This window comes from Mus musculus, chromosome 14 (genome assembly GCF_000001635.26).
Source record: "Mus musculus strain C57BL/6J chromosome 14, GRCm38.p6 C57BL/6J".
In the NCBI taxonomy this organism is placed as follows: domain Eukaryota; kingdom Metazoa; phylum Chordata; class Mammalia; order Rodentia; family Muridae; genus Mus; species Mus musculus.
The window spans coordinates 32179981-32201929 of record NC_000080.6 but is presented as its reverse complement, the minus strand read 5'-3'; the positions used below and the strand labels follow the sequence as shown (position 1 = coordinate 32201929).

General features: G+C 40.7%; 1 protein-coding gene and 1 non-coding gene across 2 annotated transcripts; both read left to right on the top strand.

The window, feature by feature from the left end:
* Positions 1–38: 38 nt before the first annotated feature.
* Positions 39–21764, top strand: Timm23 (translocase of inner mitochondrial membrane 23). Its single transcript, NM_016897.3, has 7 exons — positions 39–287; positions 2903–2961; positions 7983–8076; positions 8443–8527; positions 10530–10588; positions 12676–12786; positions 21260–21764. The coding sequence occupies exons 1-7, from the start codon at positions 182–184 to the stop codon at positions 21373–21375; spliced, it is 630 nt and encodes a 209-aa protein (NP_058593.2). The 5' UTR covers positions 39–181; the 3' UTR covers positions 21376–21764.
* Positions 9880–10076, top strand: LOC115488402. Its single transcript, XR_003951259.1, has one exon. It is a non-coding gene; the product is annotated as a small nucleolar RNA SNORA74 (small nucleolar RNA).
* Positions 21765–21949: the final 185 nt, after the last annotated feature.

Genomic DNA, 21949 nt, shown 5'->3' with positions numbered 1-21949 from the left:
CGCACACAGCCGTAAAGCGGAAGTGCGATACTTCACGGGAGCCGGCGCCCGGAAGGTCAGCGTGGTGAAGGTGGCAGGAGCAACGCGGGTCTTCCCGCTGTTGCTTGTCGCGGCCACGGCCGAGCATACGTCCCCGGCCTGAGGTGGTGGTGGCGAGCCCACCGCCGTTTGCTGCGACCTCATGGAAGGTGGCGGAGGAAGTAGCAACAAATCCACCAGCGGGTTAGCTGGCTTCTTCGGAGCCGGAGGAGCGGGTTACTCGAACGCTGATTTGGCCGGCGTCCCGCGTGAGTATCGGGCCTCGCCTGCTCCCCTTTCTGACTCCTTCCTGGGACAGCTAGAAATGTGTAACGTTCCTGTCCCTTTTCCTGCTCGCCTTTACGAGATTCACCGCCGGTGATTGGGTTTCAAGGCTGAACGAATTTGGGGGATCGTAAATCCCCGGGAAGCTCTTTTAGTGACCTAGTTTCGAGAGGAAACACAAAATGTCCTCCTCTTTAGTGCCCCGTCCCGTCTTTTCTCGTCACACGCTTTTCTGTATGCTTGGCCCTGTTAGGAGACCCTAGTTCTAGAAATAAACATTCCAAATAACAAGCGCGCTATTAATTTTTTTTCACACGGCTTTTAAATATTTCTAAACCAGTTAGGCGAAAACATTTTTCGTTCTTTGTGCGTGTGAGAGACAATTCAGGAAATCAGAAGGAGCTGGGGAAGCAAACGAAACTTTTAAGAGATTTTTAAACAAGAAAAAAGAGCCAAATTCTGAAAGCGATATAAGCAAATTCAAAGATGCAGAGGCATGAATTCCCAGCCTGTTGGCCCTTCTCAATCACCTAAGTATGTCTTTCAGGCTTTTAATGTTTTGTAATTATGGATATTCGACTGGATAAGTAGAGCTTGGGAGTTAATGTTTAATAACACTTTACTAAAGTGTTTCTTCTTGCTAATCCTCTAAGTAAAACCTTTACACTTAAAAACATTCAGAAAGCCGTTTGATAACCCTAATGTCTGCTGTCAAAACTTGAGTCCAGGACACAATTTATGTGTATCTTAGGATATCTCAGTTGCATAACATGAAGGGCACTACTTAAGGTGAGAGAGTACACATACTACTGAGGAGAGTAACGTGAGGACACAGAAGTTAGTGATAGATGACATGGCAATTGAAATAGGACCCTGAGATGGTGGTGGTGGTGATGGGCCGTGAAGGTTGTTGGAGAACAGGTTAGAGAAAACAGCTTGGGAGTTGAAGTTAGAGCTGTGACCTGAATTTAGCAACAAGTGCTTGAGAGACAGAACAAACCTGCTGTGTTTCTTGAGAAGCTATTGGGTCAGTTTGTCTTTAGAGTTGCAAGGGAATGAACTGATACAAGATTGATTGTAAGAGTTGAGAGGCAAGCCGGGCGTGGTGGCACACGCCTTTAATCCCAGCACTCGAGAGGCAGAGGCAGGCGGATTTCTGAGTTCGAGGCCAGCCTGGCCTACAAAGTGAGCTCCAGAACAGCCAGGGCTACACAGAGAAACCCTGTCTCGAAAAACCAAAAAAAAAAAAGAGTTGAGAGGCAGGAAACAGCAACAAATACAAGCTTTTATAAGCAAGGAAGGGGGGATTAGATTTGATCTAATTGTAGATGAAAGCCATTAGGGCTGATTTCATAATTTCTACAGAGAAAGTGTGTTGAAGGGATAAGAGAAAGTAAGAAATGGTTGGTATGAGATGGGATGCTTGTGTAACAATTGGAAGTCTGAAATAACAGGACTTAAAATTGATCAATAGGCTGGGCGTGGTGGCGCACGCCTTTAATCCCAGCACTTGGGAGGCAGAGGCAGGCGGATTTCTAAGTTCAAGGACAGCCAGGGCTACACAGAGAAACCCTGTCTCGAAAAACCAAAAAAAAAAAAAAAAAAAAAAAAAAGAATTGATCAATAGAATCATGCTTAGTGCATACATTTGTGAGCAATCAACCAAGATACAAAAGGACCCCAAATAGTATATTTAAAATCTATGAACATTAATTTTTCTTGCTAGATTATTTTTTGTTTTCAAAGTTGGTAGATTTAAAGTTAACCTGAAAGTCTGTATTTTCTGTTCCATTAAGCTTCATCTCTGGGTGAAAGCAGAGAGTCTCCTTGCCGTAATAAAGAGATTCTGTTAGCAAGATTGTTAGAAATGTGATGTGGACGATCTGCTTTGATAGACTTTTCTACAATCAAAAACCTAGGACTAGAGAGATGGCTCAGTGGTTAAGAGCACTAACTGCTCTTCCGGAGGTCCTGAGTTCAATTCCCAGCAACCACATGGTGGCTCACAACCATCTGATGCCCTCTTCTGGTGTGTCTGAAGACAGCTATAGTGTACTCACATGCATAAAAAAAATAAATAAATCTTTAAACAAACAAACTAACTAACCCAACTACTATTTTCCCTGAGAGACTGCTTATACTTGGCTGTTATGCTAGTTAAGGAAACTGCTTATACATACATACATACATACATACATACATACATACAAACATAGGTGGGGAGGAGTGGGTATGGGCACTTTGTGCCAAGCCTGGTGTCCTGTGTCCAATCCCTAGAACCAAACTGGTAGGTGGAAGGGACTCCAGTGAGCCCTCCACATGCACACTAGCACACACACAAACTAAAGGAAATGTGTGAATGTGAAAAGGAAGGGTAAACATAAACCAAAACAGGAATAACACTAAGCTAATTTTTCTAGGAGTTTTATGATTTGATATTAGTGCCAATATCTTATGAAAATGTAGGGCATGGGGCAAGGCCTAATTCCCAAAGAAAATTTACATTCATTGAGTTTCACAGTGTGTAACCGTTAGCTGAGTCCTATATGAAATCTTTGTGTGGATTTTGTTGCGATGTGACATTCTGTTTTCTCTCTAGTGACTGGTATGAACCCCCTGTCTCCTTATTTAAATGTGGATCCACGCTATCTCGTTCAGGTAAGATAAAGCTTTTACTAGTTTAAAGGTGTGCACCACCACAACTTCTTCAACCTATTAAATGACATCCACAGAACATCCACAGCTAATGTCATTCTTGACAATAAGAGACTGAGTCATGATCCCTCAAGATCAGGGGCGATACAGACATTTCCATTCTCTCTACTTCTCAGAATTGTCTAGGCAGCATAGCTAAAAATACAATATAAACTAAGTGGAATTTGCTGAAGCTTGGTGGTGCATGCCCATAAGCCCGGTACTTGGGAGGCAGGCGGAGCCTGAGTTTGAGGCTGCATAAATATGCTGTGACCCTGTCTTTGGGAGAAGCAGAGGGAGCTGCTCAGTGGCACACGCCCTCACTCCTAGCACTGGGAGGCAGAGGAGCAGATCGCTGGTGTGGAAGCCAGCTTATGATAACAGAGCGGGTTTCAGGACAGCCAGGGCTAGTCAGAGAAATCTTCTCTGGGGGGAAAAAAAAATCTTAACTACAAAAATTTGAAGAAAAGCAAGCAAACCTTTTTAAATTAATGAATTAATTTGTTGTAGAGTTGTAGAATGTACGATCTATAGATATAAATCAATCTTATTTCTATACAATAGCAGTGAGCACTCTAAAATTAAAATTAGGGAAATATTCCAGAGCTACATATAAAGATCCTGTTTCAAAAAAACAAAAAAAGAATTAAATAATGAAAAGACATTCCATCATCTTGGGAAATTTAGCATTGATACACTGGCAACAGTCTCTAAACTGACCTACAGATTCAGTGCAATTCCTATCAAAATCCATATGTTTGTGCAAAACATGTAGACCTGATACTTGTGAAAATAAATGAATGAGATGATTTATCAACCTAAAACCTTTTACTGATGCCAAGTTACTAAGGCACGTGTGGGTCAATGCAATAGAACTGAGACGAGAAGTAAGCCTTCACTTCAGCTGCAGTCAGCTTCTCAGTGAGGGTGTCAAGGCAATGAAGACAGGGACATCAGCATTTTCTGAAATGATACAGACAACTAGAGTGAATGTGAAAATGAGTGAAATTGAACCTCACACCATGTGCACTGGTAACTCAGATCAACAGGTAACGTTGTGAGCCCCTTAGAATAAATCACAGGTCCCAGTGGCTGTGACTAAATTAAAAAATACGTCTTTGCTATGCCACTAAGAGGACAAGTAATAAAGGGAAAAGTGACGGTTAAATCTAGTCGAAATTTAATTTTTTCTGTATGCTTGAGACAGTATCGAGAGAGAGACAAGAGACCTGGGCATGGTGGTACATTCCTTAAATCTCAGCATGTAGTAGGCAGAGACCGGTGTATGTCTGTTGAGTTCCAGGGCAGCCAGAGCTACGTGGAGATAGCCTGTCTCAAAAACATAAGAGAAAAACGGCAACAGGGCAGCCTGAAAGCTGGGGAAAATATGTCTGAAACATCTGAAAATGATTTGAAAGTTTTACATTGAAGAGAAAAAAAAAATCAGTTATAAAATTGCATTGGATCTGAATAGCTATGTCTTCATGAAGCTATACAAATGTCTAAAAATCACATTAATTAAATATAGTCATAGGTGAAAGGTCACCTTACATATACCAACATACAGAAAGGAGATTGGGAAGCTAGTAGGAATGTCAAGTGATACCAGGCATGGTGGTGCACCTGCACTCCCAGCACACAGGCAGGAAGATCCTTCACTACTTAGTAACTGAGAATGATGATGTTGACATTTTGTTTTGAGCAGATGGGTGGGTTGCTTCTCCCTCCCTGCCCCCTTCCACCACAGCTTCCCCACCCCCCCAGATGGGTCTTGCTGTGTAGCTCTGGCTGCCCTTTCTCACTCACTGTAGATCAAGCTGACCTTGAGGTCAGAGAGATCCTCCTGCTTCTGCCTTCCAAATGCTGCAATTCAAGGTGTGTGCCACTACTTTTGCCTGAGCCTTATATTCTTGAGAGTTGCCCTCTCTCAGAAAGAAAAAAGCTAGGACTGCTATGGAAAGGCTTGGTGTTGTCTAACAGTATGAGAAACAGTTATGACCTGGCACTTCTACTCTTAGATACAAATCCAACCTGGAGATTACAGACACCTAAAATAGTACTCATCTTCATATGAGGCATTATTTGTAGTTTCTCTTACTAGTTACTTTTTGTTGTAACTAGTGACTTACTAGTCACTCTTAAATTCACCTTGAGATGACTTGTTAAATTAACTTAAGTTGCAAGTCTTTCTGTTACAAACCTCAGGAATAACTGATGTAAAAACAAAATTTCATTGTTTTCAACATACATTTTGTTGTCAGCTTGAAATTATAAAGATTTCACATAATCAATCATAGCCTGGTAACTATCTCAGGTCCAATGATACCTCGGCCCCGTTTCCTTTCTCTTCTACATAGTTGTAACACTAGTGCTTACTGGTGTTTTAGTACCATTGTGTCCTAGAGTGTCAGCAATACACACGTAAGAGCATCTCAGATATTACCCCTGTATGCAGTGTCTTGGCATATTTGTCACTTTGATTGTATATGAGTGGCTGAATGCCACACACTCTGGTCGAGTCAGCTTGACAGGCCGAGAGGCTTGGAAGCTACTCACGAGGCAAAGAATTTCACGGAAACTCACCTCCTGGAGTCTGGTGTCCTCTCTAACCCATACATTAATATTCCATTCCCGTGTTAGTCTGGTGTATGGATCCACGTGCTCTCTTTTAGTATTATCCTATTATAAGTGCCTTTTAAGATTGAATTCTGACATAGCTAAGCCTTCACCAGTGTTCCAACAGTCCTAGAAAGTCCTTGAGCAGACCATGGGCTTGGAATTCAGTAAGAATGTTGCTATTCAGTGACATTCAGAATAGCCTCTGGCATTACACTATCACTTTGAATAAAAGCTAAGTCACTGCCCTACACAGAAATTTACCATTATCTAGGAAGAAGGAAGTTTGTGATCTAAGAAGGAACCACAGTAGATACTTAGAACTATAGGTAGCTGAGTTACGCCTTTGCACAAGTATTTGCAATAGCCTAGGGGGAAGGTGGACTATACAATAGACTAAAATAGGAACTATGGCAAGGGCACGAAGCCCTTGACCCTGGCTTCTAAGATTAAGTGAATCTTAGGTGGAGCACTTGTTGGTCCCAGTTGTTATCAATGAATTCTATCCCAGGTGGTTCCTGTTAGACCTTCTGTATTTGCATTCCTCTGTTTTATGTAAGAATCCAGTAACCACTTTGTACCTTGCTGGTGTGTCACCCAACTTCCTTATTTTCTTCTGTATAAAAAGTTTGATGCTCGATTTGACAAATTACATTCAGATTCTACACTACCTCTCCTGTGTGCATCTGTCTGTCATCTCATCCAACGCTTTGCCCACCTGGGACTAGAGACCCGTTCCAAGCAGACAAAGGGATCCAGAGGGTCTGTGGCAGCTGTACACTTGTCTCCAGCCCGTCTGGTGTTCACTGTGACTGATATACAGGAGTGTAGACTGCTACTCTTGCTTGTCCTTCTTATTTCCAATTTTGATTAATTGTCTATTTCTGAATTGAATTTTACCTTTTCTGGCCAAATAAAACATTTCTAAAAACAAGAGGTTGAGAGTAAGTTAAAATCGGGTCATTACTTGAGAACTCAGGAAGCATCTCTGATATACAAAATAACCAAGCAGAAATTTTTTATTGTCCACCAGATCATTATCTATAGTGAGTATGGGGTAGCACGAATGACCTCTCTGGGGCCATATGTCTGCCATGCTTCCATTGTGATGGTAGTGGACTAAACCTCTGAAATGTATGTATCCCAGCCCCAGTAAGAGTTGTCATAGGCATGGTGTCTCTTCACAGCAATAGAAACCCTAAGACATTAGATAGTTCCAGGAACTGGGGGATTGCTGTGATAGTCCTGACCATGTTTTTCTTTGGAAGAATGTGGACTTTGGGACAGAAAAGCAGCTCAATGCTTTAAGCTTGGGTTAATGGGCCTTACTAGTTGGAGCATGGAAGACAGTAGTGCTGAGGGTGATTTGAACTGTGGGGGTCCAGCTCAAGAGGTTTCAGAGGAGAAAATATTAGTATGTATCCTAAAGACTATTATTATTGTGATAGTTTGGCAAAGAATGTGGTTACTTTCTGCCCTTGTCAGATTTATGCTATGAAAGAATAGATGGAGTAAATTAGTTCTGGAAGAAAAATCTCTCCAAAGAATTCAGTGTGTTATACTCATGTCACTTGTATTAGTCAGGCTTCTCTAGAGGGACAGAATTTATAGAATGAGTGTGTGTGTGTGTGTGTGTGTGTGTGTGTGTGTGTGTGTGTGTGTGTGTAATTTATTGAAATGGTTTACACGCTGTATGTAATCCAGCTAGCCAACAGTGGCTATCTACCAACAGAAAGTATGTGAATCCAGTAGTTGTTCAATCTATGTATGGCTTGATGTCTCAACTAGTCTTCAGTATATGCCAGAATATGGGAAGAAGGCTCTAATGCCAATGAAGGAATGGACTTGTTAGGCAGAGAAAGCTTTCATCTTTCATGTCCTTTAATTTATAGAGGCTGCCACCAGAAGGTGTGGCCCAGAATAAAGGTAAATCTTTCCACTTTTAAAGATCCCAGATTAAAAGCGGCTCTTCCTACTTTAAATGATTTTGGGAAAAAAAAATCACAGATGTGCCCAGCCAGTTGCTTAGGTTTCAGCTAGTTCCATATGTAGACCAGTTGACATCCAAGAAGTTGTCACATCACTTTTGATTTATGTGTTGGCTGTTATTGCAGACAATTTTACTTTTGCTTGAATTTGATATCTGAGTTTGTATTAATTTGGTTGTTTACTTATTTCCAAACTACTTTGAAAATTTGACCTGTAATCCAAGTACTTGGGAAACTGAGGCAGGATAATTGTGAGTTCCAGACCAGCCTAGACTAAATAATGAGATACTGTCTCAAAACTAAAAGAGAAAAATAGGAAAAAAATACAGCTGCCTGGGTCTTCAGGGAGCACTCATCTTGGTTTTCCTTTTTGACCCTTAGGATACTGATGAATTTATTTTGCCAACTGGAGCTAATAAAACCCGAGGCAGATTTGAACTAGCTTTCTTTACCATTGGAGGATGTTGCATGACAGGTACAATTTTTATTTTTAGATTTATTTTATTTTATGTATGAGAACACTGTCGCTGTCTTTCAACCCACCATAAGAGGGCATCAGATCCCATTACAGATGGTTGTGAGCCACCATGTGGTTGTGGGAATTGAAAGCACAACCTCTGAAGGAGCCATCTAACCGCTGAGCCATCTCTCCAGCCCCAATATTTTTATTTGTAATGTCCTTAAATCCAAGTCGTTAATGGTGCTTAAAGTGAAAAGTAACTAGGATATTCTTTTCGTTTTTAAAGCTTGTATTGCATTTCTCATTATATAAAAAAGCAACCAGAATTATTTTTAATAAAAAGCTTTTTTTTTTTTTTTAATTGTTATGATTTGCCACCAGGGGCCGCATTCGGGGCAATGAACGGTCTTCGTTTAGGATTGAAGGAAACCCAGAGCATGGCCTGGTCCAAACCAAGAAATGTACAGTAAGTCTAGATGCTTGCATAGTAACCACTGCTTTGGGGTCTGGTGTTAATAAAGTGCTTAGATAATTAACAACCCCCACCACCACCTCTCTCTCTTTTAATATATGGTTTTGGTTTCAAAGCATAAGGAACCAAGTTACTGTGTCCTAGCTTTGCAGGGGTGTAGATTTTGGTTAGTGTCTTCATTTAACTGGTACAACCCCAATCTGATTTTTTTGGTTTACATGTGCTCTCCAAATTTATATGGCAAATTTATATTTTTAAATTGTTGAGTTACTAATAGGGATTTTTGATTGTTCTTGGGCCTGTAGGACTCAGAACTTGATGATAGAAGCTAGATCTATTAGCTTCTTGCTGACATGCTTAAATGGGGAGGGGCAGAAACACTCAACTAGAATTTCTTTTTTTAAAGATTTATTTATTTATTATATGTAAGTGCACTGTAGCTGTCTTCAGTCATTCTAGAAAAGGGTATCAGATTTTGTGAGCTACTATGTGGTTGCATGTGGTTGAACTCGGGACCTTTGAAGAGCAGTTGGTGCTCTTAACCACTGAGCCATCTCACCAGCCCCTTAACTGGAATTTCTACAATTCCAAGATCATTATTATATATGTATGTGCAAGTGTGCAGATGTCCACATGAGCGGGTGCATATGAAGGCCAAAGGTCAGCCTAAAGTGTCCTTTCTCAGGAGCTATCCCACTTACCCAGTGAGCCATCTGCCCAGAAGCATTCTTAATCTCTGAATTGTGAATGTATCGTCCTGCCAGAAGGTGGCAGCAGGCGTGCTGGAGTTGGCCTTAGGAAACCTTAGAGGCTTGCCAGGTTTTTCTGTTGCTGTTACTGCATGAACTCCTTTGTTGACAATGCAGATTTTGTAGTATGAGAAGCTAAAATACTGTAATAAATACCTGTGAACCCTAATTCTTCTACAACAACCCTCAGCCTTGGCCAGTCACCCAGTTTCTTCTATTGTATCATTTTGAAACAAATCCCCAACCAATATTTATAATGAATTTAGAAGTGGGAAGTCTCTTAAACAAAATGCTATATTCCATTTTTGAAAACAATAGCAACATAATCTTCTCATCTTCCCATATTGAGAAGCAGCATTTAATAATTGGAAAGGGGTAGAATTTATAGCCAAACATGTTGTGTTTAACTCGAGAATTGTAGTTTAACCACTTAATATTTTGTGATCTTGAGTAAAAACTTTGTCTACTTTCTGCCTTGCAGAGTTGTGGGAAAGTGGCAGGTGATAAAATGTGAGCAGTAGATAAAGGCTCACAAACGGAAGTGAAGTGTGCCGACAGACCGTCCCCAGAGAGCTCTACCAAGTTCTTAGTGTGTTACCCAGTAGTAGTCAGCCATCCCAGACACATTCCTGTGATGGTGTTACACTGCTGGGAGAGTAATGTGTGCTCTTCACCTGGTTGCTGGGTCACCGTTCTGGTGGGCTGTGACTCTGGTGTAAGACCAAACTTTGCTTCCTTGAGAGTGTGCTAAGCATTCGCTTTGACTGCTTAGTTCTAGTATGGGAGCAGACAGTGCTTTCTCCGTGTGCTCTAGTAAAGGCAGCTCTTCCTTTCTCTTCAGTTCTGCTTTGCACTCTAACACCCATGTCCTTTCCATTGGCCCTACTTAGTATTCTGAAATGTATTCCCTTTCCCAAAGAATGTCAAACCACTCTGTCACAGGTACAGTGACATTGTTTTAACACAGATCATCAGTTTGTAAATACATTTCAGGCTGCTGTTTAAAGCCTTTGTATTTAATCTGTCCTAAATAATTTTGTGCCTTTACTATCATAAACCTCACTTATATAAAGTAACAACCTTATTTATTAAAATCTGGGGTGGTATTAAGGTGTACCTTGAAGTTCCAAAAATCATTTAGGCGTGGGCCTATATATTTTAAATAGCTATAGCTATGGCTTATAAGATTACTAGAGAAGCAGTGACCCTAAATACATTTTTCTCTCTCTCTCATTCTTCCCTGGTAGGATTTTGAATATGGTGACTAGGCAAGGAGCACTTTGGGCTAATACTCTAGGCTCCCTGGGTAAGTATAAATCTTGTTCGATTAATCTTTTGTGTTGAGACAATGCCTCGTGTAGCCCAGTTTCACTTCATACTTTAGTTATGTAGTTGAGAAGCTTGGGATGCTGATCTTCCTGGTCCCGTCTTCCAAGTTCTGAAATTACACATGTGCCCTGGGGAACAAGCCCAGGGCTCCTGGCATGCTAGGCAAACACTCCTCCCCTGGGCCATATCCCCAGCTAGTAAGTCATTCATATAAAAAAAGAATGTGCAGTTTGGTCAACCAAGATTCTGGTTCTAGGCTAAACAACATTTAAATCCACTCTGGTAAATATTGTAACTACCATCTGAGAAAAGACTCGTAAATGCTCTTGTCTAACAGTATGCTAAGTAAAATCCTGTTTTCAACTAAAAGATGTCCAAGTAATGGAGCTATACATGTTGGGGAAGGTTCAAAGTCCTGTAGTGAGACGTGACAGACAGACAGATGGAGTCAGTCTTTATGCTTTGTTTTCCTAGTAGCCTGTTGATTTAGTGAGTTCATCTGTAGATTTGCAGTAACTCTCTTGTAGATAAGGAAAGCATTCCCAGTTGTAGACAAGGGGTGATTTAATGGTGCTTAGTCAGAGCCCAGTGCTTTGATTACACTGACCATGAATAGTTTGTTCTTCTGATTGCTAGTGATTTATAATCTACTTGTAACGCATACACATTACCTTCTAAAGTTTTCATAATTTTTAGACAAGCTGAACTTAATGGTACTCTTTCTACTTATAGCAGATGGAATAAGGAACAAACTTGAAAAGACAAAAGGCCACTATTGTAACTTGTTATGAAATTTGGAAAGTGCATTTTCATACCAGAAAGCCAAATTCCCATTTTGTATTTTGATAAATGATGGCTTTGATAGTCTGCTTACGTCTACAACCCTGAAACAACCTTCTATACACACAAGTCATGTTCCTCTGTTCTTTTGTAATTGCTTATATACCTAGGGAACTCAGCAGCCTCTGCCTACATCACAACTTATTTATTTTTAGCCCTGGAAATCCTGCATTCCAGAAAGCCCTGTAGTTTTAGGCAAGAAGCAATAGATGATCACTGTGGTGGTTACCGTGTGCTCCATTGTAATATGATGTGGCTGGTCACAATGTTATCTATGTGATCATTTTCATAAAAAGTATAGAAGTTCAGGGGCTGGAGAGATAGATGGCTCAGTGGTTAAGAGCACTGACTGCTCTTCTGAAGGTCCTGAGTTCAAATCCCAGCAACCACATGGTAGCTCACAACCATCCATAATGAGATCTGATGCTTCTTCTGTGGTGTCTGAAGTCAGCTACAGTGTATTTACATATATATAAAAAAATAAATAAATCTTTAAAAAAAAAGTATAGAAGTTCTACAACAGACAGCTGGCAAGGCTGCGCTTGATGGAATGTTGGGAAGGCAAGTATAGCTAGAGTTGGTTTTAGCTTTTTTGAGCCATGTAGAGTTGGCTGATCCCTAACTTACAGAGAGAGCTTCCTTCCTCTGCCTCACTAGGGCTAGGATTAAAGGTGTGTGTCACTGTTGCCTACAGTGTTTTTCTATAATAGAAATATGTGGGTACTTTTTTTAAAAGTATAGGCAGCATAAGTAAAATTTGAGATATTTTTCTTAGACTCTGCAGTAATACTTTCTAGTAATAGCATTTCTTCTGCATCTTCACAACCCCTTCTTTGTATAGCCAGTCAGTTGTGTGCACATGTACCTGATTTTATGTATCAGTAAATGAGGGGTTTTCTTGATTTTTGTTTTTATTTTTTTGTTTTGGCTCTCCTGGAACTCACTCTGTAGACCAGGCTGGCCTTGAACTCAGATCCACCTGCCTCTGTCTCCCTACTAAAGCATGTGCCACCGTGGCCTGGCATCTTCCTACCTTTTATGTGACTATTATGGGAAATCCCTTTCTGGATCCCTGCAGTGATGCAGATGCTCTTGGTGGACATTTTATTTGTTGCCGGAATTTTCCTGTTAAAGCAGAGCTTCAGAGATGGTTCTGTTTGTCTGTGGCTGTGCTTACCTAAGACAATGACTGTTCTAACTTTCATCGCTGTCTTTCTGCTTTAGCTTTGCTCTATAGTGCTTTTGGTGTTATCATTGAGAAAACACGGGGTGCAGAAGATGACCTCAACACAGTAGCAGCTGGAACCATGACCGGGATGTTGTATAAATGTACAGGTGAGCTATACTGAGTGGACAACTGAGATGGTTTTAACTGTCATATATAATATTCAGAGGAAAAAATACACACGTGTGCATATAGTTATTAAGGATTTTATCATTTTCTAAGTCCTCTCATATGCAAGCCTCAAGGGAGTAAAGTCAGACTTTTTTTCATAAACAAGGCAAGATAAACTGTCTTTACCTGCTATACCTTTCTTTTGTGACCTAGGCTAAGCAAATCCTAGTCTGATCCAAAAGTCTCTGTTTCTCTGTGTCTGTCTGTCTCTCTCTCTCTCTCTGTCTGTGTCCGTCTCTCTCTCTCTCTGTGTGTGTCTCTCTCTCTCTCTCTCTTTGTTTTGGATTTTTTGCCATAACCACATTGCCTCTAGAATGCCTTTAGAAATAAGGGAACTCTTAGAAAAGGGAGGGGTAATAGTCAAGCTGGGCCTGAACAGTGGGCGGAACTTCAAGTATATCATAGGAAAGGTGTGGGACACAAGTCTGGAAGAGAGTTTTAGATTTGAAACATAGGAAGCTAGAGTGAGAAGTTTAAATTTAGGTTAAAAGTCATCAAAGATATTTGAACAAAGCATTACTAGAATTGGGCTGGAGAGATAGCTCAGCAGTTAAAACTACTTGGCTGTTCTTTCAAAAGACCTAGATTTGATTCTCACAACCATCTCTAACTCTATTCCCAGAGGATCCAGTCCCTCTCCTGGCCCCTGTGGGCACTGTGTCCATGTATATACTGACATGCTTGCAAAACACCAATATACAATCAATCAAAGAATTACTAGAGTTATACTTGTGAGAGATTGTTAGAAACCTGGATAGAAGGTAGAAGCAGCCAGGCATGGTGCTTTACGCCTTTAATCCCAGCATTCAGGAGGCAGAGGTATATGGATCTCTGAGCTTGAGACCAGCCTGGTCTACAGAGCAAGTTCCAGGACAGCCAGGGCTACCCAGACCTTATCTCAAGATGAAAAAGAAAAGGTGGAAGCATAAAGCCAAAGTAGTTGAGGAATACTGCTAATTATGTTTAAAATTTATGATAATTCGCCTCAAGTATAGCTACAAATGGTAAACTTTACACCTGATGAAGGCATGTGAGGGGAAAGGCATATATCAGAGACAGATGGTTTGGGCTTGTCTGGCGTACATGAAGTTGTGCTGGGTTAAATATTCAGTGTTATATAAAACCAGATGTAGTGTGCACATAAAATCCCAGCACTCTAGTAGTAGAAAATCAAAAGTTGAGGGTCCTTTTTAGCTGTGTAGGAAATTTGAGACCAAATTGGCCAGAAAGAGACACTGTCGAAAAGCAAAACAAGGGGCTGGTGAAATGGCTCAGTGGGTAAGAACACTGACTGCTCTTCTGAAGGTCCTGAGTTCAAACCCCAGCAACCATATGGTGGCTCACAACCATTTGTAATGAGATCTGACACCCTCTTCTGGTGTGTCTGAAGACAGCAACAGTGTACTTATCTATAATAATAAATAAAAATCTTTAAAAGAAAAAAAAAGAAAAGCAAAACAAATAGAAATCCCATTTGTATCATAGAAGAAACATTTGGCTAAGACTTTTAACCAATAAGAGCAGAGCAGTTCATGTTAGAACTTGCCAAGAAACACAGAAGAATGGCACACGACTGGTTAGCACTCTTGCCTGACTGCTTCTCTTTTGCCCCTTCCTTTTGTCCAGCTCCCAGCCTATGAGATGGTGCCATCTACTGCCTTCAGGATAGGGTTCCCCTTCAGTTAATCCTTTGGAATGCCCTTTTAGATAACGGGCTTCTTCAGTCACGTAGACAATAAAAATTAAGCACCACAGTGTGTCTTTGAGGGACGCAATAGTTTGCTGTTCTGGCTTCCTCAGCACTCACTGCCACGTTTTGTTTTTTACTCCCATAGTACTACATCCTTTTGTAAAGCGATTTTTTGTTTTGTTTCATTTTATGTCTTCCAAGTGATTCTTAGTCATTTGGGCAACGTTTATGTAGACGTTGTTTTTTATACAGCAGAATGAGGAGTGTAGTACAATGCTGTTCTTGTGACAGTTTTAGAAAGGGAAAGTCTTGGCTCAGGACCCTCACAGGCAATTTCGGAACAAAGGAGATCTATTTGCCTCAGAGGAACATACTGCAAGGAATAAGAGACAAAGACAGGAGAAGAGGAAGGAACAAGGGAGAAGGAGGGTGGGTATTTGTCCCAAGAAGACAAAGGACTGCTTCTGGGTAGAGAGGAGACAGATGCTGCACATAGGCTAATGGCAGTTTATTAGGGTAAAAGGGGAAATGCTGTGTTAGAATGAGGTGTTTAATTTTAATTGGGTATGTTACTTAGGTGAGTCAAAGGTGCCTTCTGATTGCTGAACTTCAATACTTTGATAGTTGAACCTTGATAGTCAGCTTCGGGAGGAGGAAGTGGCCAAATAAAGGAATAGACCTTAGTGGCTAGCTTTAGGAATGTAATCTAATGGTTTTTAGCAAGACAGGAAATAGGGAGAGGGGCAAGGTGTGACAGAGCCATGCTCACCATACTGGAGTTGGTGAGAATCCTTTTAGGTTTTATAAATCCTAATTTAATATTTGATATAGACTGCTTTGGAGAAAAATAGACATTTAATTCTGGAAGTTCTAGTAGGCTCACTTAAGCTTATGATTAAATAGCAATACCATTTAGAAGATAAGACTTAATCAAAAGTCCAGTTTGTTCCCAGCCTTCCCATTAGGCTCACTCTTTTACATGATTTGATGCCTTGGTACAAAGAGTAGACCATTCTTTCTACTGGCTTTTACCTTATTTAAGGGTTTTTAGTTTTGATGTTCACTTTGTTTAGAATGTTCTTTCCAAATAGGTTTTTTCTTGTTTGCATGTGGCTTTCTTGAGACCTCCCTTAAACACTGTAGCACATAAGGTTCTGTGGTACAAGATGAATTACTGAAAGCCAGATTACTTAAGTGCAAAATCTGCATATTAAAAATGGTAATAACTATTGCCAAAGTGACCTTTGTATCATCAATTTGAAGTATCATCTACCCTGTCTTTTAGCTTTATTTTTTATTATTTTTTAATTATGTGTAAGTGTGTTAGTGCCTGCATGTGCTTATGTGCACATGGAGGACAGAGGTGTGGAATCCCCAAGCTGCAGTTACAGGTGATTATGGGCTGCCTGATACAGGTGCTGGAAGTCTAACTCAGTCCTCTGGAGAAGCTAAAGTATTCTTAATCACTGAGCCATGTCTCCAGCCCTACATTGTATTGAAATGAATGCCAACTGATGAAAGATAGTTTTTGTTGCTACTGGTTTGATTTAGTTTTGAAACATCTCACTCATGGATCAGACTGGCTTCAAACTTGTGAAGAATCCCCACAATCCCTTCCTGACTGCCAAAAACAGTGTCTGTGTCTCGTTTTGGTTTTCCCTAGTTGGTGCTCAGATTAAGAAACTTCTGATATTCATTGCTATTGTAATTTCCCTGAAGCCCTTTCTCCTTTCCTACTTTTTTGAAACATTTCCAACATTACGACAATTAGCCTTTTACCTATTACATATGATACATGAAATTTTACCTAACTTTAAGCTGGGCTTGTAACACCAACTGTAGTCCATTTCTTTTCAACTATTATCTATCTCAGGATACTGAGATGAGGGTTACAAGTTCAAGGTCAGCCTGGAAATTTTCTTTATTGAGGACCCTCTTTCAAAAAGTACAGATAGGATCGGGGAATTGTTCATGGGTAAAATGCTTGCCTGTCATTTATGAGACTCTGGGTTCAATTTCCAATGCCTGGGGCGGGGTAGGGGGATCCCTTTTAATTTGATACTCAAAATAGCAGTAACAGAAAAAGTCATCAAGGGGTCTTTGGAAATATGCATTTAAATTCTTTTGTAGGTATGACATTTGGTTTTGACATTTGAAAAATGAACTAACTGGTTAACTAATGGTAATCCTGATCGTACTTGCTAAGTTTGAAATGCTTTTTTTTTTTTTTTTTTGGTTTTTTGAGACAGGGTTTCTCTGTGTAGCCCTGGCTGGCCTCGAACTCAGAAATCCGCCTGCCTTTGCCTCCCAAGTGCTGGGATTAAAGGCGTGCGCCACCACGCCGGACTAAATGCTTTTTATTTCTTTACTTTTTATACTTTTACTAACTTTATTTTTGTAAACTGACATTGTGGAAAGCTAGGACTAATGGAAGGCATTAAGAGAGAAAGCAGGATCACCTTCGGTTGGCTTCTTGGACCTTATTTCCCAAATATGTTTTATTAGCCCACTCTAAGATGCTTGCTTGTTAATAGCAAAACTGTAGCTGTTCTTATTCTGGTAGAGCGTACTCATAATGGAATGCATTTACATGGACTCTAATCACATAATATATAGACATTGGACTAAACTAAAATTGTGAAATTCCCTTCATCTTTCTTCTTTTGAAACAGCATATCATGTAGCCAAGACTGATCCCCAACTGGCTCTGTATCAAAAGATAGACTTTAAGTTCCTAGTCCTCTAGCCTCTGCCTCCCAGGTTCTAGATTTCCATGCCTGTGCTATGATGCTCAGCTTGAGGCTTTTCTTCTACTTTAGAAGCTCGGTAATAGTTTACATGCTACACTAAATATGTCTGACCTCTTTTCCAAATCCTTGAATCTACAAGTTGAAGTTATGTTTTGTTCTGTCACAAAAAGTTTATTTCTGTAGTCAGCCTGTCCTCTTGAGTTTTGCTTTAAATCAGAAATTAAGAAAAGGAACTGGTCTGCTTTTGTTGGGGTGACTTCAGTGTGAATGAATGTTGTGATTTTGGCTCAGCATATAATTACCAAATATTCCACAATTGCAGTTGCTCGGTTTCACAATTGGCAATCCTTGTCACTTGACATAGAACTTTTTTGTCTTAAAGAAGCAAATTTGGTACATTTTTAGGTTTAAGGTTACCAGCAAACAGGAACTAGCTCCTGTTTTTAATACTTAAAGCCTAGTATAGTGGTCCGTGCATATAGCTCCAGCTCTGGACACCCCAGGCATTGGTGTAATGCTGGGCTTATATATGCATGAAGTAGAGGCCTGTGCTGCTACACCCAGTTTATGGGATGCTGGGGGTTGAACTCAAGGCTTCAGACCAGGCTGGACCCAAACTTAAGGGTGGCCTTAAACTGCTAATCTTCCTCAAGTGCTGGAAACCTGCGGTTGTAGGCATGTACCACCATGCAAGTCGTATGTAGTGCTTACTGGGTAGGGAACTATACTTTCATTGCTACTGGTGCAAGGCTTAACATTTTGCCCGCTGAACTGCACCCCCAGCCTCCTTTACCACAGTTTTTAAAATAGTTATAACAGAAGACCTTCCCTAAGCTTGAAAATCAGTGTAAATGAATTTGTTCCTCTAAAGCAGGAGCCATAGCACTGCAGGCAGCTGAACCTTTTTTATCTTTTTAAAAATAATCCATGTGAAAGTACCTATATAATGGTCTTTGCCCTTCAGACTCTATTTACTATCTGGCTCTTTTCTCTGTTCTAAGTTGGTATTTTAATGAATTAACTCTGCCATTAACCAGTTTCTGTGTCCAGAAAGAAGACACTTGCGTGTTCTGACTCTTGGTTTCCCATGTTGAGAAAATGCAGTCCTTATCCAGTTCCTTTAGAAGAATTGCGTACATGACACAAAGATAGAAAGTAAAGCTGAGACACAAATCTTGGGTTTGTTCTAACTCATGGAGAGTGAACACTGACCTTATTTACTTTGTTGTTAGCAAGTGTATTTGCTGACCAACTAGATAGTTGTTCAGTTTTAAGAGACTAAATCAGGAGGCTCTTAGTCTTTATTGTTGGTTGGTTGGTTGGTTGGTTGGTTGGTTGGTTGGTTGGTTGGTTTGGGTTGGGGGGGTGTTTATTTGTTTTTGTTTTTGTAGCCAGTTGGTAAAACCTAAAAATAATTTAGAAGTTAAAAATTAGACAGGGATACAGGTTCAATTCCTAGCACCCACATGGCAGCTCACAATTGTCTGTAATTCCAGCTTTAGGAGATCCAACAGCCTCACACACATACGCAGGAAAAACATTTCACATTTAGAAAAATAAACGTTAGTACTTGGGGAGCTGAGTGTGGTGGTGTGTGACTCTAACCCCAGCATTTGGGAGGCATAGGTTGGCAGTTGGAAGCCATACTGGTCTACATAGTGAGTTAACAGTGTCTCAAAGGGGGGGGACGGGGACTTTTAGAACTTAGCTGGTGTATGTGATAAAAGACTGCTCTTAAGGATCGGGTGTGTGGTTCATACCAGCAGATCATTTTGGTTTTTCGAGACAGGGTTTCTCTGTGTAGCCCTGGCTGTCCTGGAACTCACTCTGCAGACCAGGCTGGCCTCAAACTCAGAAATTCACCTGCCTCTGCCTCCCAAGTGCTGGGATTAAAGGCGTGCGGCACCATACCCGGCTCATACCAGCAGATGGTCCCATTGAAGTTTTGTAATCCCTAATACATAAGCTAATGAAGATTCCCAAGGTAGATTGTTACGAGAAATTTGAGAAATCATGGAATTTCTTGGACAAAGGGCAAACAGAAACCATGTTCTTAAAGCACAAGGTTTCCAAACCAGTGGCCGGCAATCCATGTGGCTGCACCCACAGAGCCTTTTGAGTCTTCAAGGCCTTGGGGACGTGGTTGGGAGACAATTTGAACAAAATTAAATGTTTGGTCAATAAAGTAGTTCCTTTCCATTACCTGCCGTCTGTCATTTCTCTGCTAACTGTGGCAAGAGCACCTTGTCCTTTTCTTTTTTTTCTCTTGATCCCAAGTAGGGTTTAGAGGCTTATATTTTGGGTACCTGATTGAAAGAACCTTCATTATATCCAAAGAATAGGTCCAATAACCAAGTTTTATTTTTATTATTCCATTTGTTTGTTGTTTCCATTTTATGATTTTGTTTTAATTAAAGCTCATGTCCAGCTCTACAGCATTTTCTTAATAGTGAGTGTCACAAGATTCGTCCTTATTAAACTAATTGGATTAGTTCACAAGTACATTTTCCAAGTTTCATAGTTTCTAACCACACTGAATGGTTTAAGTTCAACTTCAGTGTTACAGTCAAATATGGCAGCATGGCAGGAATAGGAACTTCGAAAGATTCCCCATTTATTCAAAGATAGTTTATTACTTATGTGTATAGGTGCACATATTATTTATATGTACCATGTGTGTGCCTGAAAGGTTGTGAGCATCCACTAGGGGGTACTGGGAATTGAATCCAGGTCTGCTAAAAGAGCCAGTGCTCTTAATAAGCCATCTTTGCAGCCCCCATTTACTTTGATTTTTGTGAGGTTTCGTCTTATGCTTTTGATCCCTCTCCCACACATTCAATGATGGCATTTCACAGTGGAAACCTAAGAAGAACTTAAGTAGTCCTCAGACAAGAGACCCTGGAGGGAAATAGCCCCGTATCAGCTGAAGCTATCTGGTAAGACACTTATTGCAGAAATGGATTAGTTCTGCTGTGATAATAGAACACTGTTAGAGAAGTTATACAGAGCTGGCTGGCATCAGGCTCAGAGACTCCAATAAAGCAGCCTCTTTGCTGCAGGCTCAGCCCTCCTTTCTCCTTTTTTCTGTCTAGCTCACTCTCTCGCTCTTGCTCCAAGGCACTTGTGGAGCTCAGAGATCAGTTTGCAGGAGTCAGCCAGTACTCCTGTGAGCTCTGAAAACCAAACTCAGGGCAGGTCCTTCTCCCCATTCTGGTGGGGTTTCTTACTTTTCTTCCTCTACTGTGTAAAAGTAAGCAATTATAATCAAATTATTGGGCCATTTCCTATTTTAAGAAACTTGTATCGCTTCCTTTTAACTTGGGGGTTATTTTCAAACATTGCACATTAAATGCTTATTGATAATCTTTTTCCTCACAAAAACTTGTTTAGTGTACAAATAGCTCAAAGTCTAATTCTGAATTCTTTCTCAACTAGTCGGTGTTTTAATTGTGTGAGACGTATTAGTTTAGGGAGGGGAGGGAGTGCTGGTGTCCCCGTCAGTACTGACTCAAAGCTTGATTGTGTTTATCCCCACTGCTACTTGGGTCCAGAGTGCAAATGCTGACAGTACTGTTTCCACATAGGATGTTCACTTTGTTTGCAGCCTTAAGTCCACTGACAGTGCTAGTGCTGTTCTGAACCCTCCGACAAGCATGGGATGACTTCTCTTTGAACAGCAACAAGATTTTATCCAGAATTGCAACGGTTACAAGTTGGACTGGGGTTAGCCCTGTCTCGAAAAAAACCAACAACAACAAAAAAACCCTAAAGTGTGTGATTTGGGAAGTTACCTCCTGAAGTTAACAGTGGTTTAGAACTTCACTGTGGTTTAGAGAAGATTACTTTAAAGAGCAGCTTTCTCTAAGATACCTATATTTTACAGCACTTTTATCCCCGTTTTATTACATTTTTCTATCTTTAAAGCCAGGTCATGAGATGTAGGTTGTTCATTTGCTCGCCTTCTTTCCCCAGGTGGTCTTCGAGGAATAGCACGCGGTGGCCTGGCAGGACTGACACTCACCAGTCTCTATGCACTGTATAACAACTGGGAGCACATGAAAGGTTCCCTGCTCCAACAGTCACTCTGAAGATTTTTGGCACCTCAGGAATGGGGGACACTTCATAGTCATCCAGATCAATTAATAAGCCAGTCTGGAGTTGCTTTCTGTCTTGTACCTACAGTTACTTTGAACAATTGGAGACTCTGATTTGCTGTGACAAAGATCATGGATGGTTAGCCTGGACTGCACTGCTTGCCCTCAGTGAGTGGAAGCCAACCCCTTGGTGGCTCACTGAGTATGTGTTCTCTTCTCCTTTGGAGATGATCTTGCACCCCAAACTGGAAAACCACTTACTCTCCAAATTCAGGCCATACTTTTTATTACCATGTTAATTCATTTAAAAAATCTAAAACTTAAATGTTGCCCTGTTTTCCAAATAAAGGGTGAAAACAGAACCAAAGTCATAATTCCAACATAAAACATAGTATCTCCATTTAATAACATGTGGGTGGGTAAGGATATGACTTCCAGGTAAATCACTTGCTGTGCAAGTGTGAAGACTGGGCTTGGATCCCTGACACCTACATACATGTCCAACAAGTGTGACAGCCCACCTATAATCCCAGTGTTCAGCAGGCAGAGATAGGATACTTGGAGCAAG